This window comes from Eulemur rufifrons, chromosome 7 (assembly GCF_041146395.1).
Source record: "Eulemur rufifrons isolate Redbay chromosome 7, OSU_ERuf_1, whole genome shotgun sequence".
Lineage (NCBI taxonomy): Eukaryota > Metazoa > Chordata > Mammalia > Primates > Lemuridae > Eulemur > Eulemur rufifrons.
This window is the reverse complement of record NC_090989.1, coordinates 203588678-203608032: the sequence shown is the minus strand read 5'-3', so window position 1 is coordinate 203608032 and position 19355 is coordinate 203588678. Positions and strand designations below refer to the sequence as shown.

Genomic DNA, 19355 nt, shown 5'->3' with positions numbered 1-19355 from the left:
AATTGGATCCCAGCTAACTCCTTTCATTTAATTGCTTAAGCCAACCCCCCCACCACCACCTCACTACTGGCTTCCTGCCACCCTAGCAAATAGCACGGCATAACCAAATGCTCATTGCCGACTGTGCAACTTGGGGTACAGACGCATTTCAGGCAGAATGCAGGGGAGCTTGCACTCTAGTCAGGAAGACAAGAGCCCTCAGATGAGGTAATAGTGGAAAAAGCACATTGTAGACATTAATGCCAAAATGTTTATGTTGCAGGATGAGAAGGGGGAGCCTTCTCCAAATGACTGACCCAGAGACCAGGCGAGGGGGAAGACGAGCGTTTATTCACCAGTGAGGCTCAGAGGACAGGGTCCAAATTCTGAGCCTTGAACAAACAGTGTAACAGCCGTTTATGCATTTTTGGGAAGGGTGTGGGGCACAGTTACAATGCTGTTATCTCTATTCCTAGTGGGGGCAGGGTCCTGAGCAGGCAGTGGTCAGGCATGCATGTCGGCCTTGAGTTCTTATCTTTTTGGTGCTGGCCTGCTCTTTGTAAGTAAGTTACAGAAGTTATAAAGCAAGTTAGCAGTTTTACAATCTAGATCCATTAGCAGTTTTTACAACTTTGCACCTTTTGCCCCTGGTACAGAGGTCCCACAGAATTTCTTCCTGTTTCACAGGGGCTAGGGACCCCTACCACATTAATAGCTAACACTGCAGACTTTTTATGTTCCAGGTGCTCTTTGAGCACTTTGCATGGTGTAATCATCATGGCAGCCGTAAGAAGTAGGTACTTTGGAAAGGCAGGAATAGAGGCTCAGAGAGGTTAAGTGACTTCCCTGAGGTCTCCAGCTAGGGAGGTGCAGCCCAGGACGCTCAATGGAAGCCTGTACACTAGTGCACCCCAGAACCCCAACCCCCAGCCCATTCTCTGCAGACTCAGACCCCCCTGGCCCCAACTTTGGAGAATTCTGAAACACATTAGCATGCTGGAGATTCTGAGTTCAACGAAAATGCTTAAAAATTAAGTTGTGTATATTTCTTCAGTCCAGAGTTTCTCACGTATAGTTGACAATGAGCCATGCCCCCTTTTAAATGGTGTGGTCAGTCTGCAGGACAGTGGAGGCAGTGAGCCAGGCTGCTGTGGGCTTCTCTGCACGGGCATTGTTAGGGTGGGGGCTCGTAGCGTGAGATGAGAAAGAAGTCTCGACACAAAAATTAGAACAGTTTTAAAGAAAGAAAGACAGTTTATTTTACTTCCCAAAGAGAGGGGATGGCTCAGCATGAAAGAAAGGAGAGGTGATGGCCAAGAGAGTAAGGGCTTTGGGATTTTTATGGGGATAAAGAGAAAAAAAAGTGATTGCTGCTGGCTGATTGCAAAAGGCAGCTGTGAGAATGGCTGTGTCTGCTTTTCCTTTTTTCCCCTCTTCCCTGTGGGGCTGGCTTTTCAGGTCCTTGGAATATGGTCTGGCAGAAACTGGAGTCCAAGCTCCTCTATCTTCTCAGGTCTTTTCAAGTGCTGGAAAAACAAACTTTTAGAGAAGCCACAGGTGGTTAATCAAACAAAGGGGTAGTTGTGTGTGGTGAGTTTTCCCTTCAAAGGGGCAATTATGTTTTGTGAGTTTTCTCCTTTTTTTCTTTCTGTTAGGTAGTTTAGTTTTCTATGTTAGACATTTTATTAGCAAGGCCATCCTATCAGGCATGGGGGGGGGGCCTTCTCCTCCCAGCTCCATGACTGGCTGTCTCGGAGCCCTCTGGTCTCTCACCTGGGTCCACGCAAGTGTCTGGCCTGGGTCACTTACTCTGGCCAATGGTGGGCAGGGTTGCCAGGTGCAGTCATGGCCCTGGGGCAGATGCCTGTGTGCCCGGGCCAGTCTCAAAGAAGGACTACTCACTGCCCCTCCCCCACACCACTTATTCAGGACTCTTTAAATTATAAGAGATAGAAAGACAACTATAATGACTTAAGGGGAAAAAAAAGAAATTAAAGGATCTTGGGAGATACAGTTGGCTTCACATCTGTTTGGGTCTAGGGACTAGAATAAAGTCTCTCTCTCTCTCTCTCTCCATCTCTGAGCTTTGCCTTCCTGTGCATTGGCTTTATTCTTGGGTAATACTCTCCCATGGCAACTGATAGCAACCTCAAGCTCCATCATTTTTACCGGTGGCAGACCCGGAAGACAGAGCTCTCTCCCTCTCTATAGTTGCAGCTGAAGCCGCGGCTCCGGCTCTTCCTGGTCTCACTTGGGTCATGGGACCACCCCTGAGCCAATCTCTGGCATCAAGAGGCCATGGCACTTCTTTAATTGGCCAGGCCTGTGTCACATGCCTAGGGGTGGAGTCAGCCCTTCCTTCACCCACAGAAGGTGAGTTGGAGACAGATATCTCCCTCCTCTCTGCCTGTTACTGTCGCAGGGGAAAGGGGGACTAGACACTGGTCAGGCACAGCCAACAGCCAACAGCCAACAGCCTTCATGATGGAGGGGAACTGTGAGCCAGGAGGTGTCTATTCTCTGGCTCAGCCTCTGTAGTTCCACTTCTTAGAGTTTAACCTCAGCAGATAATTGGACAAACATGCAAATATATATGTATATATGTATATGATGATGATCATTGCAATGCTTTTTATAGTAGTGAAAACCCAGAAACTCTGTCAAGAGGGAATTGTTAATGAAATATGAAATATCCAGAATGGGTAGCACGACCTTCCTATGTGATCATGTCTGCAATGACATTTTCTTTTTTTTTTTTTTTTTTTTTTTTTTTTGAGACAGAGTCTCACTCTGTTGCCCAGGCTAGAGTGAGTGCCGTGGCGTCAGCCTAGCTCACAGCAACCTCAAACTCCTGAGCTCAAGCGATCCTCCTGTCTCAGCCTCTCAAGTAGCTGGGACTACAGGCATGCGCCACCATGCCCGGCTAATTTTTTCTATATATATTTTTAGCTGTCCATATAATTTCTTTCTATTTTTAGTAGAGATGGGGTCTCGCTCTTGCTCAGGCTGGTCTCGAACTCCTGAGCTCAAACGATCCGCCCACCTCGGCCTCCCAGAGTGCTAGGATTATAGGCGTGAGCCACCGCGCCCGGCCTGCAATGACATTTTCAAGAAATTCTTTGTCAATCATAATAAAATAAAATATGCTTAAGTAATTCATTGTTATAATTCTGAACTTTTATTAAAGTTTTATTTTTATTAAAAAATAAATTGTTCAAATAAATAATTCACATCTAAATACTATGTAGCCAACTAAAAATGATGTAGATCTATGTTTATCACTTTTAGGATCCCCACAACACATTACTGAATGTAAAAATGGGTGTCAAAAATCTATGATAATATCTCGCTTTTGAGAACTTCTCTCTCTTTTTGAGTACATGTAAATAGAGGGATATTAGCAGTGTTTGCTGCTGGGTAGTGGCACTGTGGATAATTTTTATTCTCTTTTATTTTCGTGAATTTTTTACCACAAACAAATACATTTTTAAAATTAGAAAAAGTCAAGTTATTTATTATTATTATTTTTTAGGGACAGGGTCCCGCCCTGTCACCCAGGCTGGAGTGTGGTGCAATCCCGGCTCACTGCAGGCTTGAACTCCTGCTTCCAGGGCCTGCCTGCCTCCGCTTTCCCGGCAGCTGGGGTTTCAGGCACAGGCGACTGTGTCTGGCTTCCTTATTGGAGAGACGGGTCTCACCGTGTTGCCCAGGCTTATTTTCAAAGAAAACTCTTCTTATTTTCTAAGCTAATGTGAGAATCTGGGTGTGGGAGAATCCTATGTTCCTCCTTTAGAAGCTGCATGTTTTCAAGGAAAATGTTGCTGGAGCCGAGGCTAAGGGAGTTGCCCTGGAGCTCCTGGTTCCTAAAGTCCCCTCTCCTGTCCTTGTCATGGTCATCTGGGGAGGCCTGGCTTTGTGCCTGGCTTGCACTTTAGCAGCGTTTCAGTTCTCATGGTGTTTGGGGGAGGTGGCCCAGTGCTGTGTTATAAATAATCTTCTGGTTTGTCCAGCTGTCCTTGGGTACTGCCCACCTCGTCTGCATGCCGGGGACAGAAATCTTTTCTAACCAGCGTCTCCCTCCCTTTCCCTCCCCTCTGCCCATGTGCACTGTCTCCAGTATGGGAGCCTCCAAGTGCCACTGTGTCCCCCGGGCTGGGTACAAGCAGTTCGGCTTGTCTGTGCCGAAGACAGCCTGAGGACTTGTGCGCTGATCTGGAAGTGGAGGGCTCTTTTCAACTTTCCTGTAAATTGCTTTGCGAAAAGGGACACTTGCTGGTTTAATTTCTTCTGTCACTAATACTGAATCATGTCTGGCTGCCCAAAAGACAAAAGGGCCTTTCGTTGCTACTCGTTGTCAGACATAAATAAAGCAATGGTTTAAATTCAGTGAAGCTTTTTGAGCAGCTAAACTCACCTCTAAGTTGGTACAGTTCAAGATTTTGCCATTTTTCTGTCTGTGTTTCACACGAGGTTATTAAAGGAAAAGTGCTAATTGACTCTGAAATAAAAGGTTGGAAGTTGGAAAGTGTTTATCTTCAGTTGCAGCATGAGGCAAAACTGCCGTGTTTTGGTGCCTGTGTCTTACTGCTTAGCCACACTCTCTTTTGTATCTTCACTCACCTCACCTTGAACAGAGTCGAGGATCACATAAAGGGTGTATTTTCCAAATAAAGCTGTTTGGATAATCATAGTTCTAACAGAGACAATCCCTAACATCTGCAGAGTGCATTCTCCACGCTGCTGCCAGGGTTGTTTGACTAAGTTACTAAGACGCGTTCTTAGCAAGTTGCTCCCTTGCATAAAAACCTTTGATGAGCCTCCACTGCCTGTGTGATGAAATCCAAACTCCTTAGCTCAGCATTTCAGGGGCCTTCCCCATTAAACCCCAACCAACCCCCTGTCCCCTCCCACAGTGACCACGCAGAGGCCACCTCCTGACTTTGCAGAGCTGAATCCTCCGTCCAGGATGCCCTTTGCACCCCCTCGAGGCCAGACCTCGCCCTCTCTGGGGGACCTCCACGCCCCCCCCAGACGACCCCACACGCTTCCCTTTAAGACCTTACCACTCAGACTCCATTTAGATCAGGTGTCTCCGCTAGATTCCGAGCCCTCTGGGGCATCAGTTTCCTCGTCTGGCCGAGCTTGATAAACACACGGGTCCCGAGCCCCACACCAGATCGACAGAGTGAGAACCTTTGGGAGTGGGGCCTGGGAATCTGTGAATTCAAACATTTTCCAGGTAACTTGGTAACTGCCACCCCAGAAGAGCCCGTTCCTGTTTCCTGGGCCAGGCGGTGACAGCCAGAGGAAGCAGAGAGAGGGAGGGAGGAGGCTGAGAGTGCAGGTGACCAAGGGCTTGCTCTGAGCCAGGTCCTGCTCTAGGGGCTTTTATACCTGCTCCTTTAATCCAGTCACCTGGAGAAAGAGATGGTGGCATGTCCATCACTCCAGATGAGGAAACCAAAGCCTGGAGACCAGGTGCTGTGTCCCAGGTTCCTACTGGTACGGCCTGAGCTGTTAACAGAACCAGCTCTGCGGTCTCTTTGGGCTCATATTCTTTTTCCTTAGCTCATGTTAAATAAACGCTAGACAAAATAAATGAATGTCTATGTTTTTAGAGGCTCCCCTAAATTCAAGCAACGTGCAGGACCTGCCCATTGCATTCGATCACGTCCATTCTCCGCATAGAGACCTCGAACACAATCTCCTAATTCATCTCCCCATCTCCTGCCACCTCCCCTCGAATCCACTTTCCCAGCGGCAGTGAAGTGATCACTGAAACTTGAAAATCTGCCAGAGCTGCTGTGCATAGGGGCCATTTTAACACGCAAGCTTTTCATTTTTGCCTAGACAAGTATGTCTGCTTTTCCTAGATAGCCTCTCGGTTGGCAGACTGAACAGTTCGTATGAAGCAGGCCTGCTCAGCCCTCTAGATTCCTAATGCAAATGACACCCAGGGGTTACATTCCACAATACAGTAAGAGTTTATACATGTTGACATGGAAGGCACACTTTAGAAAAACGGGCAGTAAGTGTGAGTAAGTCATTCACAGAAGAGGAAATCTACCTAACGAACAAACATGAAAAGAGACCCCAATCGCTAGTGGTCAAAGAAACAAAGTGATGTCACTCGACACCCCTCAGACTGGAAAAAATCAAAACCCGCTATGGCACTTACTGCTGGCAGCAACATGAGGAGAAGTACAGTCTCATAAACTGCTGGTTCAAGTGGGAATTTCTCCAGTCTTTCTGGAAAGCATTCCAGTAACATGCTAAAAGTAAAACCCACAAATACTGTGTTCTAATTTGCCATTCCTGGGAATCTATTTCCCAGTATAAAACCATTAGGATAAAGGGCTGAGAAACAAGAGTACCTACTGCTGTTCAAATGGCAAAAATCTGGAAAGTATGTGACTGTCCATCTCTAAAAGAATTGTTAACTTTATTACGGAACAGCCATATGTTGGTACACATGGCCCCATTAAAAATGCAAACTGGAGCTAAACTGACCTGGATACATTTGTAAGAGGTACAGTTGAGTGAGGAACGCAAGAGGCAGAAAAGTATACGATCCTATTTTGCAAAATGTTACCACATGAACACATCCACACAAAACCTTTTAGATGTAGAGTGTGTGTGAGCGTGTGTGTGTGTATGTGTGTGTGTCTGTGTGTACATGGCTATGTAACCATGGAGAAGACCATGGGAGGTTGTCACTATGGGTTGCTGGGGTGTGAGGGTCACAGATGGCAGGGGTGGAGAAGAAAGAGAAGTATCGAGTCCAGACAACAAAGACAGGCAGAAAAGGTTACTAAAAAAACTGTTATAAAATCAGATCAGCGTGCATGATATGACCATGCCTGTGCACTTACATAAAACTATATACACATGTATGTGCGTATTTGAAAATTTGAAAAGTTAATAAGGCAAATCTAATCAGTGCATTCCTCCACCTGAAACCTGTCAGTGGCCCCTGTCACTCAGTGGTTCAGTCCCGGTGTGTTAGCCTGGCTCCCGAGGCCCCGCTGCCCTCTCCCTCTGCCGCAGACCGGGTGGCCCCCTGTGCTCTGCTACCGACACGCATCTCCCTGTGGACCCCGGGCCACCCCCCACATACACACACTGTCCCTGCTCCCCTGTGGTTCCTCACGCCTGCTCTTCTCCTCTGCCCGAGACACCCTCCCTGTCCCATTTTTCTGGATGACTTTTACTCGTTTTTATTTATGGTTGATTTATTGTGTGTATTCAAGGAGTACAACCTGACGTTTTGATGCGCACATACACAGTGAGGTGATTACCACAGTCCAGGTCTCAGCTAAGCGCGGCTTTCTCCGGGGCCTTCTCTGACCCCCAGACACGGTCAGTGTCCTGGTATTTATTCCCAGGTTCCTGTCTTTACTAAAGTTCTATTTTATTATCAGCCTCCCTTTCTGAACCTTGCTCAGATTTTCCCAGCTGTAGGTAACAGCTTATTTGTTGTGTCGCAATTGAATTAAGAGCCCATAGCAGGGGCCTGAGCACTGTACCCCGGATCTGCTCACATTTCTCCGCCCCTTCTTGCCTCCTGCGGTTCTCCCAGCTGTGATGAGGCCTTATGTTTCAGGGGAAGCAGAGGCAGCAGGCTACGCCAACACGTGGCATCCCTGAGGGCTGGGATGTCCTCTCCAGCACCATCTCACACTGTCCCCCGATGGCACCCTCTGCGTCCCTCTGGCCATCTGTGCTCCTTGGCTGCCCAGGGCTCCCATCCTCTGTCCCTCTGCTCCTGTCCTGCAGCGAGGAGCCCCAGGCAGAGGAGCCTCCTGTAGAAGGCCACCTGCGCTCTGGTCACGTGCGGGACCTGAGAGGAGGCTAACGTGAGGGTGACTTTAAATTCCAGAATGTGTTTGGGCAGCTGGGGCTGACACTTGCTGTACCACCAGACCTAACCAACACAGGAGGGAGGGTGCCACCACTAAGTTTATTAAGCATTGTCCTGCTTTCATTGTATGTCTCTAATTAAACATGTTTATGAAAAAAAAAAACCCTAAATTTACAGGAAGAGAAAACATTTAGTTCATTTTCAACCCATACTGTTAGTAAATTCTTTTTATAATAATAGCTTTATTTCTGCAAGCAGTTACATTTCTGTATTCACAAAAAGGGAGGAAAGGGAGACAAAATTTTATGACTCTCTTTTTCTGGGAGGCCTGGGGAAGCCAGATTCCCAGCAAGGACATGGCCCTCGGTAACTCATGCTTAGAGAAAACACTCAGATTTCAAAACGAGAAGAAAATGTGGAAATACGTTATACTACATGGATCTTTGAAACCTGGGGAGTGCTAATTCCAAGAGCTTTTTATATTAAATAACCCGGGCGTCCTGTCCCGCTTGCGGTCATCCTGTCCTCTGTGCAGAGGATTGAGCTGGATAATAACTCTCATTAGCACTGGGGGAGGCTTCACATGTAAATCCCCCAGCAAATGGGCCAGTGTCCTGCTTAGCGAGTCAAGATAACTTGGGTGTGAGCTTTTTCCACTAGGAAAGTGCCGGCGGAAGCTTGTCATCTTTGCAGTCGGGAGGCGAAGCTCTCAGTCCACGGGGGTCGCCTGCTTTTCCTTCTCGTCGGGGTTGTCCAGCATCCGCTGCCTCCTCTCCAGCCGCTGCCTCCACTCCTCCCTGAGCCTGGCAGGGGACAGCGCGTGGTTAGTGCTGCTTCTCCACACCCGCTGCTCCACTGCAGTGTTTGCGTTTTTTTCTAAAGAATATTTTTAAAAGAATCCTGTGGCTTTCACAAATGAGTAAAGACAGCAAATGACTATGACTAGGTCCCCCCAAGCCCTGAATTCAATCCTCCCCAAACTGATAAGCGGATTCAGTGGAATCCCAACCAAAATCCCAGCAAGGCTTTTCTGTAGACACTGACAAGCTGGTTCTCAATTTTACACGGAAAGGCAAAAGAAGAAGATTAGCCGCGCAGTGCTGAAGAAGAATGCAGTCAGAGGATTCAGGCCGCCTGATTTGGAGACTTACTGGAAGTTTCCATCCTCGGGACAGTGCGGCGTCAGCAAAGGAACAGACAGATCAGTAGCACAGAACAGAGTCAGAAGTAAACACACAGCAATCTGGTCCATTGATTACTGACAAAGGGTGAAGGAAAGTTAGTGCAGGAAGGATCATCTTTTAACAAATGGTGTTGCAACATGGTACATTCATATTCAAAAAACAGACTTGGAGTCTGCTGTGGTCTGAAGGTCTGTGTTTCCCTCAAGTTGCAACCCTAACTCCCACCGCCGCTGTTAAACTGCTCAGCCACGGGCCCAGGAGAGAAGGGGAAGCGTGGGGAGTCATGTTTGAGGTCCTGAGGGTTAGGTAAGATACGCTTCTTACAGGAAAATTAGAACATACAAAAAAGAATAAAAACTCAAATTTGCCTCAATTTTTCATTCTTATAAGTAACCTACAATGAGTATAATGCTTAATACTCTTCCATACCCCAGTCTCTTTTCCTCAGAGTAGTTCCCAGAGGTGAAATCTCATCACTTAGAGGGTATAAATATTTTGAAGGCTCTCGGCACCTCTTACCAAACCGGCTTCAGGAAAAAGTCTTATTTAAAGCCCTGCTTAGCTACGGGCCAGGAAAGAATGTTCAGCACCCGAGAGCAGCCTGTTCGGGCTGCGGCTCTTGCGTGAGCCCATCAGCAACCCAGGCCTGAAAGCTGGAACACTGGCAAAGGATGAGGGACATGGGGGAATATTGCCAAGACATGGTTTGTCATCCTCATTGTACCTCAACTTTCAATAGAAATGAGTGACATACAAGTACCGTTTGCCTGTTTGAAGGGGCGGGGGTCTTGCATGGAGCCGCTGCCCTCCCGTGAGTGGGCGGCTGCCCCACGTGGGTCCTGCACTGGTGGCCAGAAGTTGCTGAGCTTAAGAAATGATGGTTTATTGAGCTTAGATGACCTTCTATTTTTACATCCAGCTATTAGTGCTTTTCATAATTATATTTCTTCATTGTAGTTGTTAAGCTTTCATCCGTTATTATAATCTGTAACCCACCTCTGCAACCTAGAGACTGCCCAGGTCCACACGCTCTTCCTGTCCGCGTCTCTGAGGGGCTGTCACCAACTCTGCCTCCACCTGCGTGACTTCTGTCACGTGCCATCTTTTAACATTCACTAATAGGGGTTGCTGCCTCAGTGTTTCTTTGAACTTGGTGGACGTCTTAATATAATGTGGATTCACTCATTAACAAAGGGACCTTAACTTTTACTTGGTGTGGTGGCCACAGCAAGGTGCCACTCCGACGTCTGGAGCACGACTGACTGGCGGTCGCAGCTACTTCTCACCTGTGTGGCCCCAGTTAAATACCAAGGCCAAGCTTCTCGCAGGTGCTCCCAGCCAGTGACTGAGCACGGCCGAGGTCCTGATGCAGGCCTGTTCCTGCAAGATGCAGAACTTCTTTAACAGGTGGCTGTGGCTCGGGGACTCCCCATTAGTCTGGCCAAAACTACTGGGCCTGCCCTGCTGTCTACCTACCTACTTCCTTCCCTGTCTCCTGCGTGGGGGTCAGACTGCATCCCAGTCAGATGCCCTTTCACCTTCTCTGTCTACTCCAGTGCTGCGCTGAAGCTGCCTCCTAATGGTCTGTGAGGACCAATTAATTTTTCAGGAATTTTGCGAGCTAATTATTGAATGCAGACATTATTAAAAGTCAATTCTATAAACTTACAATTAAGTTATGCTAAAACAATGATAATAACCATGAAAAATTCATTACTTCCTAATTATTTTACAATAATCTATGCTCTTCAGGTTACTTAGGTTGATCCATCTGCGTGGTGAAAGTCCCACATGCTGAGCTGTTACTGCCAAACGTCTCTTCTGAGCTCATCTTCACTGACATCTCATTGGAAGCAAAGTTTTCAAACCCTATCAATCAAGTGGGGCTTGATTTATTGTTTTGTTCATTATCTGAAGTAAGGTTTGGCCCTCAGGCCAAAAGCTGTCTTTGTAAATAAAGTTTTATTAGAATACAGCCCTGCCCATTTGTTTACATGTTTTGTTTACGTGTTGCTGCAGCTGCTTTCACATTAGAGTGGCGGAGCTCAGTAGCTGCACCACAGACCACGTGACCTACAAAGCCAAAAGTATTTACTCTCTGGTTCTTTTCAGAAAGTGCTTGCTCACCCCTGGTTTGGACTTAAATAAGGGATGGAGAAAGTTTCAGTAATGCAGATTAAGCTTGGAAGTGTGTCATGTCTTATTACATTGTGAATAGAAAAAACGTAAAGATTAAGGAAATATTCTTCCAACACTAGAAAGCTATTAGCATCAACAATGTGACTTTTGCTGAATTGGACAGTAATCAAGCATTTAAAACTTGCCATCTGATTTTGTCAAATCATGGTTCAGTTGTAACCAGTGGTTTGCTACAGATACAAGAGGTTGGCGAAAGCTGATAAAGGCACACTTTGAGAAGGTGGCTATGTGGAATTCATAATAAAAAGCATTGTACATTTTCTTATTGTTTGTAAACTGCATGCCATCCGTCCTTTATATCAACAAGATGTAAACGTATGTGTGTATCTATGTACATACGTTTCCCCCACAGAGAGCCAGTTGTTAGCATTATTAGCAAACCACAACTTTCTTCCCCTTTTTATTTCATAGGTGCTCCCTCCAGTCATTCTCATGCACATGGAATCTAGCCTTGCTCTCTGCTTCTCAGAGGACCTAGACTATGAATTTTGAAGCCTCTTGGCCCTATTACCAAATTCCCTTCAGTAAAATTCTTATCTAAAACTCTGCTTAATTACGGCCCCGGAGAGAATAGAAAGGATCCGGAGTGCCGGCCTGATGTCTGGTGGTTCCTGGATTAATCTTGGGGAAAATGCATTTGGTACGATGCATTTACTCTTGGAATAGCATTCAGAAATCTGGGGTTCATAACACATCTTTTCAATTTTCATAGCAGCTGTACCAACTATTTATTGACAAATGGTGAAGGATTCAGGTTCCCATCTACCCAAATGCCCTTTAAATCCTGTTTTATGAATATTTAGACTGTTTGCTGCCCTTTTTTTTTGTCGATATCTTTCATTGCTGTGTCACTCCTGTTTATTTTTGGGTTTTCAGTAAACTGGTGAATACAGATCATATGTCAAGTTTTTATTTTGCTGTAGGGAAGGTCTATATGAGGAAGATAATGCTTCAAAATTGTTCTACAAATCGAGTATATCAAAGGGGTGCTACAGCTGGCATTAAAGCTCAAAGAGAACATTTTTACCTTCTCCCTGGAAATACTGGCCTCACCAAGTAATGTTTACTGTTTATTTTTCTAGATTCTCTCCTGGTGGGAAGAGATGGGCCTGAGCCTGTTTCCCTGTGACCTGCAGCCCACTGGCAGGGTCTCTGGTAAAGGTGCAGAGCTCGGTTAATCAATCAACACAGGTTGACAACACACAAAATTTGCCAGCCACATTTCCTTCCCCTGCAGTTTGAATGAAAAATCTAACTGAAATTTTTCTGGCTCCTTATTCTTCGTAGACTAAGCCTTGTCTTATAAAAAGTTTGAAATAGTTGTTTCATCTGGTTAGCAGATTAGGTGTCTGATATTTTGTCACCTGCCGCAGAAAGCATTTTGATTGATCCCGTTGACATGCAGGCATCGGAGCAGAGGGAGGAGTGGTCTTGGGGTGATCAAGTCCACCAGATTCAACATCTGTCTGACACTGTTGAATTCTGCAAAATTCTGAAGACGTATTTGTAAGACCACGCTTTCATTAAAACATGATTTTTTCATTATAAGCACTGCATAGTTTGTTAGGTATAGCTGCCAGCTGGTCACTTAGCTTAGGCATCCATATGATTTATCATCTAAACTGAGATATTTTTGAAAATAAAAGGGAATGCAAGCAATAATTATACCAGAGTGACAGGTGTACACCCGAACTGTCCCAGGCAAACCAGGTACGGTCATGGATGGTACCTGTGCTACACTCGACTTTTCTCAAGCTGCCTCGATTTCTTGTTTGCAAAGCGTTTCCTTCTTCTCTGGGGGACCAACCCATCCATGTTGTGCTGCTTCTTTCTGGCCGGACTCAGAGAAAGGAAGGGGTTTCGGGTCTGGGGCCACCCACTGTGCCTTGTGATTGCACCTCCAGGGCCTGAGCCAGGTACAGCCCATCCATGCCCAGGGAAAATGGGTCCTTGCCAGCTTTGCTGCCTGCTCTGAGCCAGGGAATCCGGAGACAGTGTGCTGACACCCTCCACCCAGCTTTGGCATAGCATCTTGCTGGGTTAGCCCATCTCCAAACTCTTGTTTGGGGGAGATGATGATGCAATGTTTCATGAGGAGCACATTTTGGAGATTTATTCTTTTGGTCATAGAAAATGGAGAAAATTGCCTAAAACGTTAGGAAGGGGTTCATTTCTGTGGCACATGGGAGCCTGCAGAATTAATGCATTTGTTCTATGAACATTTGCAATTGTTTTCCTTTTTTTATAACTTGTTTTCCTAATTACAAAATGGCCCAGTATCATTACAGACACTTTAGGAAAAATAGGAGAGCACACATATGCAATCTGCCATCCCGCCAGTCAAAAATAAGCACTCTTAATATCTTGGGGTGTTTTCTTCTAATCTTTTCCCTATAGCTGTAAGGCTGGTGGGGGGCACCCATCCCCTCCCTAATGGAAAAAGAAGAAGCCCACGACCTGCCAAGGACAATGCCTGCAAGGCCCAGCTAAGTTAAAGGACGACCACACCTGGATGGTTACCCTGAGAAGAGTCTCGGTTCCTAGAGTCCACACATACCACCGGCCCCTCCTATTTCTTAATACCCGCCCTAAAACTGCAATGGAAAATTCCTTGCTCTCCCCACCATAAATCTCCCTGACAAAGAAACCCCTACCTCCAGCCCTAAAAACATATATAACCCCACTCAGACTTCTGGGCACTGTGACTTCTCGGGTCTGTCTCTCTCTTCTGGGATCCGAAAATCTCGCCCGGGGCCCCCTTCTCTTGAGGCCCGTTACCCTCACCCAGGAGCACCCCAATAAAGCCTCTTTACTTACCCCTTTCAACTCTGCTTGTCTTTCTTTCTCTGGCACCCACCAATCCAAAAAACCTTGGATTACAATAGCTAATATATATATATAATATCTTGACAAAAATAAGATGATATTGCACATTTTGCCTTCACTCCAGCACCCCAGAGCTTCTGGAAGGGAAGATGTGGTTCAGGCTCCTGATGGGCTCTGGCTCCCCAGGGGCTAGTGGGCCAGGGCTGGGGGAGGATGAAGGCGGGGACCACACCACGGACTCGCCACACTTCCCTGAGGATCTCCAGGAGGACGCGTCAACACATGGCCCTTCTAGCGAGTAGGAAAGCCTGGTCTTGCCAGCTGGGCACCAGGAATGTGGCTGGAATGTTGGCAGAGCTCTTCTCTGGGTGTGGGGGGAGGCTCCTCTCTGGGGCTTAGGAAGCTTTTTAGAAATAATGTTGAGTGTTGAGTTTAACACACATGAATTACACATGTTTTCAGCTCAGCATGCGCTGGACAGACAGAGAAACATGGAGGCACGGAGCCTACTGTGGAGAAGAACACAGGATACCACTCCGCAAGCAAGTATGCATCTTAGCAAGCAGATGGCCGAAGAGGCTGTTCTCACTGTCAGGACAGAGGACAGACAGGCCCTGAGGAGCTGAACCGACCCAACTGCTCCAGGGCTGCATCTGCGAGGGTAGGTGCTGGCCCTTTACTCAGAGTAATGTTGACACATGGGACATGAGTCTTCTCATAAAAGTAAATATTCCCCTATCAGCAGACTCCTTCAGAACAAGAAGTTCAGCTGCCGATGAGGGCAAGACCTCATTATCCTTCCCCTAAGAAGCTTAATATGTATTAATATTATCCCAGATGGGGGATCCAGTTTTACAAACACACACACACACACACACACACACACACACACACACACTCATCTGTTGATCTAACCCTGAAATTCAGTGTAACTTCACGTGCTCAGGATCGCAACATAGAACAGATTTTTTCAGTTCATCAAGCTATAAATAACACAAATTCATTTTTGTTTATATTTAAAAAAAGGTTTGTCTATATCTATAAGTCATTGGTTCTCTATTGGTGCGACTGTGCCCTCCAGGAAACCCTGGGTTGTCACAATATGGGAGGGGACACCTAATGTTTTGAGGCCAGGGATGCTGCTAAACATCCTACAAGGCACAGGACGGCCCTCCACAGCAATGAATTACCTGGCCCTGATGTCAGTAGTGCTAAGGCTGAGAAACCCTGTTATAGATGGTTGTAAGACTGAATGAGTGGATTTATTCATTATGTTTTCTATTTTTTGTGTATCATGATTCTTTGCAATCTTGAAAAGCTTGCTGGTCAGGGAGAGACTGCCCCTGCTAGGACCAGCCCTTTCTCAGAGGCAGCAAAAGCCTCCGCCAACCTCACCTCCTTATCTAACTCTCACACAAAAACCAAACAATCCCAAGTCTGCAACCCCAAACACCTTAGCTAACTCTCACACACACCTGTCCTAAATCGTCCTGGGGCCAGGTAGCAGGCAACTAGAAACCACTCCTACAGCCCCAAGGCACCAGAGTTATTCAGACCTGCCAACTCTGAGCTGTATTTCCGCCTTGCCTTTCCATGGAAACCCAATAAACGCTCTGGCTTAGACTTCCCCCCTCCCAGGTCTTCCGCCACCTGACCCAAACCTGGTGCTTCCCCTGTGGCCCTGCAGGACGTGTGATGACCCCTCTCTGGGACCCGTGAAGACAATAAACTTCTTCCTTCCAAGCCTTGTCCTTGTTCCCTCCTGTGGCTGTGCAGACTTTGTGGTGCCATATCCAGTGTGGACATTCCTAGAACACTAGAGAATTCAGCCCCCGCATTCACATCTGGTATATTTCTGGGAGACTTCCTTTAAAAATAACAATAGCAAAACGAACCACATACTTTCTCAGGGCACTTCTTCCCCGACGATCCTCTTCCAGTTCCCGGTAACAAGTCTGTTTGCTAATTTCTTTTTCCCAGAAGCTTTTGAGCTCATGACAGGTTTCGCAGCAGAAGATTTCCCGACGGATGTATTGATTGTTCATCTCCTGAAATATAATAGAATAAGCAAATCCCAGTCCTTCAAATGAAGCCACTCTAATTTTGGAGTGATAGGAAATCTAGACACTGTCATTTATACTTTTTTGTGACCATAGACACATCACACACTCTTATCATGAGTCTGTTTTCTCAACTGCAAATGGGAACAATAATGGCTACGACGGAGGCATTGTGAAAGACTTTGAAATGAACTGAAATAAAAAGGGTGTCTGGTAACCCTTCCAGATTATCTGATTCTACAAGTACCTGCCCCTGTCACTATCTGAGCTGTTTTACAATTCTGTAAATTACAGAACAATTATAGTAATTCATGCAAATAAATTTTGCCCAGTGGATGAAATTGATGTATCTATGGATGTAAATACATTGTTCATCTATTTGTAAATTCATTTCAATATTATTAATTAGCTATATACATGTATTTTTTGAATTTTCCTTTGAATCAGTTATAATATTTTACTGTTTTTTCATTATTGTAAGTAAAATATTTGATATATGTTCATTCTATATTTATGAGTCATGATTTTAACTTTCTTAAAAAATCAGCCTCTAACAGTTACCTCACAGTTGTGTGTGTGTGCGCGTGTGTGTATATACACATATATGGCAAACAATAGGCCCACTCAGTAAATGTTACGCTCTTTCCACGTTTTCCTCCCAGAGTAACAATAATCTCTGCCATCTACTGAGCACCTCGTGAATAACAGGGATGTTCTATACATTGTTCCATTTGATGCTCACTGCAACTCTGGGGTGTGCTATTCTACACTCACTGTGCAGATCAGGGAACTGAGAGAGAGAACTGTCTGACAGGCACATAACTGGAAATGGAAGAACGAGAGTTTGGACCTAGATCTGTCCATCCTCAGTGTAAGGCTGGCGGCAGGCACAGGGGCTTCCCCAATGAAAAAAAGAAGAAGCCCCTCCTATTCCTCAGTACCCGCCCTAAAACTGCAACAAAGAAATTCCTCACTCTTCTCCCCCCACCCAGAAGAAATTCCCATCCTCCAGCCCTAAAATCATATATAAACCCACTGAAACTTCAGGGTGATGCGACTTCCCAGGTCTCTCTCTCGGGCCCGTGAACCTCTCCCGGGAGCGCCCCAGTAAAGCCTCGTTTCTTACCCCTTTTCAACTCTGCTCATCTTTCTTTCTCTGGTGCCAGCCAATCCAAAAAACCTTACACTCAGAGTGGATGCTCTTTGCCCTAGAGGTGTCAGACGAGCTGGTGAGCAGAGAAGGCAGAGAGGATGTTTCCCCAGCGCCTGCTGTCTACCAGGTGCTCTCTGCTGATTCTCCTTTGTCACACGCAGCTGTGTGACAGCTATTGTTTTCTCATTTTTAACATTTTTAATTAAAAAAAATTTTTTTAAGACAGAGTCTTGCTCTGTTGCCATGAGAAGAGTGCTGTGGCATCAGCCTAGCTCACAGCAACCTCAAACTCCTGGGCTCAAGCGATCCTCCTGCCTCAGCCTCCCGAGTAGCTGGGACCACAGGCATGTGCCACCATGCTAAGCTAATTTTTTCTATATATTTTTAGTTGTCCAGCTAATTTCTTTTTATTTTTTTAGTAGAGACAGGGTCTTGCTCTTGCTCAGGGTGGTCTCGAACTCCTGAGCTCAAATGATCTACCCGCCTCGGCCTCCCATAGTGCTAGGATTACAGGCGTGAGCCACTGCACCCGGCCTTAATTAAATATTTTTAAATAATTTTAAAATTTATGTTTTAATTGACAAATAAAAATTGTATATATTTATTGTGTATGACACAATGTTTTGAGAGATGTTGCATTGTGGAATGGCTTAGTTGAGCTAATTACCATCTCATTTTGTGCATAAAGAAGCTGATTTTCAGAGGGGCATTAATGGACCGTGCCAAGGTCACGCAGTGTGAGAGTGGTGCGGCTGTCAGAATCGGAGCCCACCACCCCCAGACATCGCCCTGGAGGGGAAGAAGTTTTAAGTAGGTGCCTTCTCCCCCTTGAGGAGCCCAGAGAGCTTACTCTGACTTGCGACTGATAGACACCGGGGTGCTCGTGACAGTGAGGCAGAGCTTCCTGAAGAGAAGGATTCAGTCTCGCTCTGTTTATAATGTGTCACAGCATTTAAAGGGTGCTCAGCTATCCTTCATTAAGTTAAATTAAATGACCCCTTTCCAAATTATTTGTTTTCATAAGAAGAGCTGGCCTGGAAATGGCAATGGCCCCTTCGAACATCTTAGACATTGAGCGAAGGTGTGAGAAGAGATTGCTTTGTCCTTTCCGGGTAAGGGAAATGCTCAAGTCCAGTCATCTTCTGTGGTAACACCAGACGGGAAATGTGCCCGGGGCCTCTGGAACTTCTCTCTGAACCCGGGCTGCATCCCCCAGCCTGACCTCAGCACATGCTCCTGTCTTTCAAGGGCATGTTTCCTACTTATTTTCTTTCCCAGGCTAATGGATTCAGTGTACAGAATTCTAACAAATTCCCAGCCCCTGAACACTGAAGGAGAAGCTGCTAACAAAACTGTATCATATTTTACATTTTCATTCATGGAGCTAGGGTGTGAAATGAGTGCCTCCCCCCACCCCCAGCAATTGTTTCCTGAGGGTTTCCTTCAGGCTCCACGGTTATCTAAGGCATCTCATTTTCCTGATGAACCAATGCCAGATAAGAAGATAGTGCTGCTTTGAACTGGGAGAAAGGTATTAAATGTAGAACTCGCAATTTAAGCATGCAAAAGGTAACACCGGTTCCTGTGCATAATTTATTCACAGATTCCTTTGTTACAAAATGCTCCTAAGACTTTCAAGTTCATATTAGGTATCAGGTAGTCAGAGAAAGGATAATTTGCTGAAATAGGTACCACTGACATTTTTTTCTTTTCTCAAAATGTAGGACAAACATTTTACGTTAAAGATTTCATTCAAAAGACAAGAGTGGCCTATGCAGGAACACACCTGCTTATGTCACCAGGCGTTTCATATCCACTCTGCTTGGGAGGAAGATGTGGTTTGGATGTGGAAGGATTTGTTCTAGCAAACACTGCAGTTGCATAATCATGAGCTGGGTTAAGGGAATAGCTGAAAGCAGGGTGGTGTCCACACACCCAAGGAGCAAATTAATCACAGTGAGCCCACAGGAAATCAGGCTGGGAAGAATCCCATGTGTGCTGGGTTTGCTTCCTGCTCATTCTCTTTGGGTCAGGAAGCACTTTGGGGGCTCTGTTTTTATGCAGGAGGTTGAGTGTAGTGGCCGTGACCTTGA

General features: G+C 45.9%; 1 protein-coding gene across 1 annotated transcript; it reads right to left on the bottom strand.

The window, feature by feature from the left end:
* Positions 1-8549: 8549 nt before the first annotated feature.
* LOC138387137 (protein FAM240B-like) lies at positions 8550-16094 on the bottom strand. The gene is made up of 2 exons (XM_069474041.1): positions 15952-16094; positions 8550-8643 (listed from the first exon to the last, which is right to left on the bottom strand). The coding sequence occupies exons 1-2, from the start codon at positions 16092-16094 to the stop codon at positions 8550-8552; spliced, it is 237 nt and encodes a 78-aa protein (XP_069330142.1).
* Between the last annotated feature and the right edge of the window lie 3261 nt (positions 16095-19355).

Coding starts and splice junctions, on each gene's coding strand:
- LOC138387137 (XM_069474041.1), bottom strand. CDS start 16,094: ATGAACAATCAATACATCCGTCGGGAAATCTTCTGCTGCGAAACCTGT. Junction 8,644..15,951: donor GGAAGAAGTGCCCTGAGAAA/GTATGTGGTTCG, acceptor GTCCCCTGCCAG/GCTCAGGGAGGAGTGGAGGC.